This window comes from Bison bison, unplaced genomic scaffold (genome assembly GCF_000754665.1).
Source record: "Bison bison bison isolate TAMUID 2011002044 unplaced genomic scaffold, Bison_UMD1.0 scf7180017864119, whole genome shotgun sequence".
In the NCBI taxonomy this organism is placed as follows: domain Eukaryota; kingdom Metazoa; phylum Chordata; class Mammalia; order Artiodactyla; family Bovidae; genus Bison; species Bison bison.
Window position 1 is genome coordinate 1,547,066 of NW_011494691.1, and position 7,644 is coordinate 1,554,709.

Genomic DNA, 7,644 nt, shown 5'->3' on the forward strand with positions numbered 1-7,644 from the left:
GAACTTGCAAAACTTGCTTATTCACTTTCTGAGTTGGGTCTCTGGGAGACTATACTAGGGTAAAATGAAACGGACACTTGGTTTTCAGACCCTGTTGGTAGCAAACGGATTTAAAGGAAAAGCAATGAAAGAAGTCTACTCACCAATGTCACAAACCTCAGTTCCTTGGCTCTCACACCTCCGTCCAGGTCCGGCAGGAAGGAAAGCAGAAGCAACAGGCTGAGGCGAAGGCTTGTTGCCCTGGTCATGAGGAGGGCAGCATTTCTCATCCTGGGGAGAGCTGCTTCAGGCTAGAGTTGGGATGTGCTGCTTTCAGGGCAAAGCCATTAGAGGGGAAGCTATTTAACCAAGAGTTTGAAAGGGAAGGAGGAACTGGGAGGAGCCAGTCTCCAGGTAGCTTGGGGAGGGATTTAGCCTGTGTCTGGTCAGATCATTTTTGGCTGAGTGTCAGAGTTCATGGTCTTCTGGATTTAAGTTACAATACTGAGGCCCAGACAAGGGAGAGCTATTGCTCAGGGTCATAGAGCACACGGCTAGATATTTCTTTTCTGCCTTATCTTTATCCTTTCTTTAGGTGGGGTGTGATACAACATTTGCTTTGTGGCTGTCACTTGGGAAAGGATTAGACCTCAACTTTGGAAACCTTAAGTTAGTGACTTCTAATCTTTTTGGTAATGTAGAATTATAGGGAGAGAAATATGGAAGGAACTGCATATACCAGCATATTTTGGGTATATTCTCCAGGCCAAATATGGCTTTTTCCCTAAAACTCTCATGTAGCCTATTTTTAAGTTGAAGAAAAGTAAGAACAACTTTGTTTTGAGAATTTTTAGTCACACTTTAAGATATTTGGGGCTTATTTGGGGCTCATCTGAGGTATCCCCAAGTTAGGATTAGAAGTACCTTTTCTAACCTGACAGTTTACAAACACAACAACAAACTGACCTAGAGTTCTGATATTAGTCACCGACTCTGACCGGGAGTCATATAGTCTGGGTGAGTCACAGCCTTGCTTCTACAGCAGTGATCTAATCAGGGATGCTATGAAAGAGGATAATCCAGACTGAGAGAATTTAGATTTCCTTTTTTCCAACCTGTCAGCCCCATACAGGCTAAAATAGGATATTGGTGCAGAGCTGCCTGTCAGGATGCTCCCACCCCATCAACGGAGAGAACCCCTCATTCTCTGGTACAGTGCACTGGGGAGACCTCTGTTGTTATATGATCATAGGCTGCTGTAGAAAGTGGCGGGTGGGAGAGCTGTTGCCTCTTCTGGTGTGGGAGAATATGTGTGGAGAATGAATGCATGTATGGTTAGGGTTTGGCATTTAAGGGAACTTGTGACCCTCTCTTTACCATTGAATTCTCCACCTGCCAGTCCCCACTGTCATTTTTAATGCATGAGATATTGAGGAGATACATCAGAGAAAAGGAGATGAAAATTGAAAAGTTGCCCAGGTGGGCAGAGACAAAGTTGCCACATGGATTCCTGCTGTATGTTCTGGGCAACCTGAGAAAGAAAGTTCCAGCAGCTGCTGACCACCTGCTTAGTTCTGAACAATGTGCCTTCAATTGTGCCAGATACTTGATTCTTCACAGTGCCTTATTTTCTCAAGAATCAGCCAGTTCTTTGTTCTCCTATCTTATTCCTTGTCTCACCCTTTGACTGTTACCTGGCACTATTCTGACTACAGCCTTCATGCTTTCTGATAATGGCTCTGGTTCTTTAACCTACCTGTGCCGTCTTGTGCTAGGTTGGATAAACTATCTCTCATCCAGACCCTACTTTCACTGTGTCACCTCCTCTGGGCTCCTTTTAGCCTTCCAAGTAAGAATGAGAACAGTAGCTTTTTATTAAAAGAGCCAGAAAAAGGCTGCTTGAATTGAATACATCTCAACTCAAACTTAAGTCAGGTTGGAATAAGTGAATGGCTTTTATTTCTACTCTGTTTCAGTCATCATCCTAACTTCTAGTTTGTTCATCAAATTGTAAATGGAGGAGAAGATCAAAAATGTAATTCTGAACACCATGCAGTTGAGTCTGAAAGATACTCTAAATTCAAATGGATCCCATTTTAGGATTTTCTTTGGTCTCCTGAACCTTAAATTAATATGGCCTTATAAAGACCTAAAAATTCATTTGGAATAAACATATGGATATGGTATTATTGAAAGTGAGACTTGAAAAAATACTGGGGTGTCTTGGACACCCCAATGACATGTCAATCATGTTAGTGCAAATGATTAGCAGAACTTACTGGCTAAATCACATTTTTCCCTTTGTGGTACTTCTTTTATCATATGCAAAGTGTTCAAGCTCTAATTGATTCAATGTGAGGAAGTTCCAGGTTGGGCTCATTGGAAAGTAAACTTCCTGGTAGAGATTTGCATATAGGAAATTTATTAGGGAGTGCTCTCAGGATCAAAACAGGAAGGGGAGGAGAAATAAACAGACTTGGGGAGAGAGAGAAGGCCTCAGCTGACCATGCTATGAATTCTGAAATTGAATGGCCTTTTGGAGTTGTCCTGAATTGGTGTGAGGAAGCCAGGCTTTTTTTAGCCAGTTGTTGGAGGCAGGGGTTCCCAGCAGGGAGAATGATTGTGGGTTGAAATGACTCTTTTCTATAATGGCAGTTCTCAAAGCAATTGACAGCTGAGTGACGTCAGACAACAAATTCCCAAGAGCTTGGGGAAATTAACTCTTCAGCTCATGAAAGGAGCTCTGGGTGGTGTAACATAGAATCCATGACAATGAACAAGTTCTTATAGGAAAAAAAATTAATGATCCTTTGTAGATAAAAGGCTATAAAAGCACTAAGTTGACCTTGATAGTAAGAGTCTAGTTGGAGTTGAGATCCATCAATAGGTGTATTGGTTGGTCCCAGGTAGGACTGCTGTGTTTGAACTCTCTGACTTATTGTTGTTTAGTCACTCAGTTGTGTCTGACTCTTTGTGACCCCATGGACTGCAGCATGCCAGGCTTTCCTGTCCTTCACTGTCTCCCGGTGAAAAGATGTTATGTTCATTGAGTCGGTGATGCCATCCAACCATCTCATCCTCTGTCGTCCCCTTTTCCTCCTGCCTTCAACTTTTCCCAGCATCAGGGTCTTCTAATGAGTTGGCTCTTCACATCAGGTGGCCAAATAATTGGAGCTTCAGCATCAGTCCTTCCAATGAATATTCAGGATTGATTTCCTTTAGGACTGACTGGTTTGATCTCCTTGCAGTCCAAGGGACTCTCGAGAGTCTTGCCTAGTATCACAGTTCAAAAGCATCAATTCTTCAGCACTCAGCCTTCTTTATGGTCCAACTCTCACATCCACGCATGACTACTGGAAAAACCATAACTTTGACTGTATGGACTTTTGTTGACAAAGTAATGTCTCTGCTTTTTAGTATGCTGTCTAAGTTTGTCATAGCTTTTCTTCCAAGGAGTAAGTGCCTTTTAATTTCATGGCTGCAGTCACCATCTGCAGTGATTTTGGAGTCCTGGAAAATGGCTTGCTACATCTTCACAATTCTATTATTTGGCCCTCAGTGCCTTATGGACTGTTGATCATACATACTGATGAACAGTCAATATAAAGGCTTTTTTTTTTTTAAAGAGAGAAATGCTCTTTCTTACTGGACATGCCTTCTCTATTTGCAAAACAAAGGAGAAAGAGAGAGCGAGATTGAGATGCCTTTGAAGCCACCATTGACTTCAGGGTCCTCTCTCTTCCCAGTCCTCCAGGCACACATTTTAGTGGCAGGGGCTCTTTTAGGAATCTGTGCTGGAAGATGCTGCTGTACAGAGGCCACCAAAGGCAAATTTTTGTATCAGAACCTCGTTAAAATATTAGCTTCTTTGAGGCAAAATTTAATGTAAAATGTGTTTTTAGTAAAAGTTCTTTACTCCTGAACTGATCATTTTGTGGTTTTTGGGTGTGTTTGTCTGTTGACCCTTGGTTTAAAATAACTATTTTATTGTATAATATTTAGAGAAATCTCATTTCATATAACCAATGACTATGTCATTGGAATGTTACCAAAATGTAACTTCAGCGATCACCAGAACATCTTTCCTGTACTCCACAAATTAGCGTGCATACGAATCACGTTGGAAGCTTAATAAAATACAAACCCCTGGGGCTCACTCCCAGAAACTCTGGTTTGGTAGGTTCAGATAATATTAGAAACAGTGCCCTGCAAGATGTTATTAGAGCCTTAGGCAAGAGGAAAATTATCAGTCATACTGTCCTTATTTAAATCTTTGATATTTAAAAAAAACATCTAAATTGTTTTACATTAATTTTTATTTTTTTAAATATTGTGTCAAAATATTTATCTTGATTACTGAGGTTTTTGGCACCCCCTTAAATTATGTGCCCAAACTGAGTACCTCACTGTCCTCTCCATGGTTCCCTGATGTGATGCTAAGAATTGGAAGATGAGAGAACTTTTTTGTTTTAAAATTAAATGATCTAACTTTCCCTTGTTCTCTCTGCAAGGAAACACATGTTTGGGTGGGATGAAGCCACGTTTGGAGGAGTATACTGAAGTGTGGAGAATGGAAAGGAACCAAGTACTTTTAGATGAAACAAAGCTGACTGCATCTATTTGGATAATACAACCTAGCCTTCCTCATAAACCTTGCCCCTTGGAATAAAACTGCTTTTCTCACATTTAGGACTAACCACACCTTCATGGGAAATAGATGGGGAAACACTGGAAACAGTGGCAGACTTTATTTTTTTGAGCTCCAAAATCACTGCAGATGGTGATTGCAGCCATTAAATTAAAAGACAGTTACTCCTTGGAAGAAAAGTTATGACCAACCTAGATAGCATATTGAAAAGCAGAGACATTACTTTGCCAACAAAGGTCCGTCTAGTCAAGGGTATGGTTTTTCCTGTGGTCATGTATGGATGTGAGAGTTGGACTGTGAAGAAGGCTGAGCGCCAAAGAATTGATGCTTTTGAACTGTGGTGTTGGAGAGGACTCTTGAGAGTCCCTTGGACTTCAAGGAGATCCAACCAGTCCATTCTGAAGGAGATCAGCCCTGGGATTTCTTTAAAAGGAATGATGCTAAAGCTGAAACTCCAGTACTTTGTCCACCTCATGTGAAGAGTTGACTCATTGGAAAAGACTCTGATGCTGGGAGGGATTGGGGGCAGGAAGAGAAGGGGACGACAGAGGATGAGATGGCTGGATGGCATCACTGACTCGATGGACGTGAATCTGAGTGAACTCCGGAGTTGGTGATGGACAGGGAGGCCTGGCGTGCTGCGATTCATGGGGTTGCAAAGAGTTGGACACAACCGAGTGACTGAACTGAGCTGAAGTGAACTGACTAGACAGACCTTTGTTGGCAAAGTAATGTCTCTGCTTTTCAATATGCTATCTAGGTTGGTTATAACTTTTCTTCCAAGGAGTAACCGTCTTTTAATTTAATGGCTGCAATCACCATCTGCAGTGATTTTGGAGCCCAAAACCATAAAGTCTGACACTGTTTCCACTGTTCTCCCATCTATTTCCCATGAAGTGATGGGACCAGATGCCATGATCTTGGTTTTCTGAATGTTGAGCTTTAAGCCAACTTTTTCACTCTCCTCTTTCACTTTCATTAAGAGGCTTTTGAGTTCCTCTTCACTTTCTGTCATAAGGGTAGTGTAATCTGCATATCTGAGGTTATTGGTATTTCTCCCAGCAATCTTGATTCCAGTTTGTGCTTCTTCTAGCCCAGCGTTTCTCATGATGTACTCTGCATATAAGTTAAATAAGCAGGGTGACAATATACAGCAATTAGCCTCCAATTAAAATAAAAAAAAAGAGAGATTTGGTGTATATATACCACATCTTCTTTATCCATTCATCTATTGATGGACATTTAGATCGCTTCCATATTTTGACTATTGTAAATAATGCTGCTGTGAAATAAAGGTCCATTTCTTTAATATATGCTTATAATAAATGGGCAATCTAGTGAGTAAACTAGTTTTCCTGAATTCTGTGAGCTATTCTAGCAAAGTATTCAAACCTGAGTAGGGAATCCTCGAAACTTCTAGTTTGAAGCTGGTTGGTTAGAATTACAGGTATCAGCCTAGGCTTGGGACTTGCATCTGAAGTAGAGAGTGCTCTGCTGGGATTGAGCCCCTTACCAAAAGAGTCTGATTCTATCTTTGGGTAGATAGTATCAGAATTGAGTTGAACTGTAGGACTTCCTGCTGGCATCCAAGAATTGCTTGTTGGTGTGGGGAAATTTCCACATGCATCGAGTTTGGAATTGGGTTCAGAACCTTAGTTAATATGTCCCCTCAAAGACAGGCAAATGTTGTTTTATCACTGTCTTACCTTTACTATAGCCTTACAGACTGAATACTATATTTGTTCTACTATATTTCAAAGGTAAAGAACTTATAACTTACAAAAATATTATCCTATCTCATTTTGTATGCATGTATATTGAAGAAAAACTGAATGGACATCCATGATATTTTGATAATAAGTTTTTTCCTGGGTGATATAATTATAAGTGATTTTATTTTCTTCTTTATCTTTTCCCAACTTCCCAAATTTATTACAATGGAAAAACATCTCTTTAAAGTCAGACAATTTTAAATGTCTAATATTTGCTATGTGTACTTTCTCACTTGATTATCCCTGTTCTTATTCTATGGCCAATTCCTAAACTACTGATGATAGAAAGTTTCCTTTCTCCTGCCTCAATTTTTAGCCCTGTTTCCCACCCCTGCCCCCCCACCCCGCCTTTTCATATGTCTTGTATTAAAGACATTACATAACTTGTAGTATTGTGAAAACTCCAGAATAATACAATACCCATTTAGAAAGTCTTCAATTTGTTCTTAGAATTTTTTGAATCAAATTAGGTCACTGTTTTATGTTTTATGAAAAATATTTAATTGGCTTCCTGCTATACTTAGAATAAAACCCCAAATTCCTCCATGGGCTACAAGGTTCCTCTTGGTCTGGCTCCTCCTTCCTCTTCAACTCGTTCCTATCATTTGCTCAGACAAGCTGCACAGGCTTCTGCTTCACGCAGTTTGCATTTTACAGCTCCCTCTCTCTGCTGTGTCTTCCCTCCAATGGGCTGATTCTCTCATTGCACTTCTTTAGATGAGCCTTCCTTGACTGTCCCAGTTAAACTAATAGCTTCCAGCAGTCTCTATCATACTACCCTCTTTTATTTCTGCCATAGCACTTTTTATACCTGACATTATGTTGTGTGTATATGTTTGTTGTTTATCTCCTCCATTAGAAATTTTAACCTTCATGAGAGCAAAGACTATGCCCCATTGGATAGAATAATACCTGGCACCTAGTGGGGGTTCATTAAATATTTGTTGAATGAATGAATGAATCTTTACAAGTCAACTACTTTATTCTAAAAAAAAATCCCAACACATTTTGAAGCTTTCTTATAGTGTCTCTAAACTGTTTTTCCATTTATTCATTTCAAGAAGGATGGACATTTTTACAGCTTGGATGACTTTCTTTGGACAAGTAGAGTCATGTCAGTCTTTACCTCTTGATTCTGAGTCTTTCAAAGCTTTGTGATTTTCTAAGCTCCCTTCTCCTAATTTTGGCTGCTGACCTGCTAATTTCTGTAAATTGGGATGTGTTTGGGGGGAGTCAGCTGAAGGA

At 40.2% G+C, this 7,644-nt stretch overlaps 1 protein-coding gene across 4 annotated transcripts in view; it reads right to left on the reverse strand.

The window, feature by feature from the left end:
• The window catches only part of ACPP (acid phosphatase, prostate), a 51,955-nt gene extending 51,608 nt beyond the window's left edge, over positions 1–347 (reverse strand). For all 4 annotated transcript variants that reach the window (XM_010839579.1, XM_010839577.1, XM_010839581.1 and 1 more), the window contains exon 1: positions 144–347. In XM_010839579.1, coding sequence (XP_010837881.1) covers positions 144–269 — 126 coding nt within the window. In that variant the 5' untranslated portion in view covers positions 270–347. The remainder of the gene's footprint in view (positions 1–143) is intronic.
• Between the last annotated feature and the right edge of the window lie 7,297 nt (positions 348–7,644).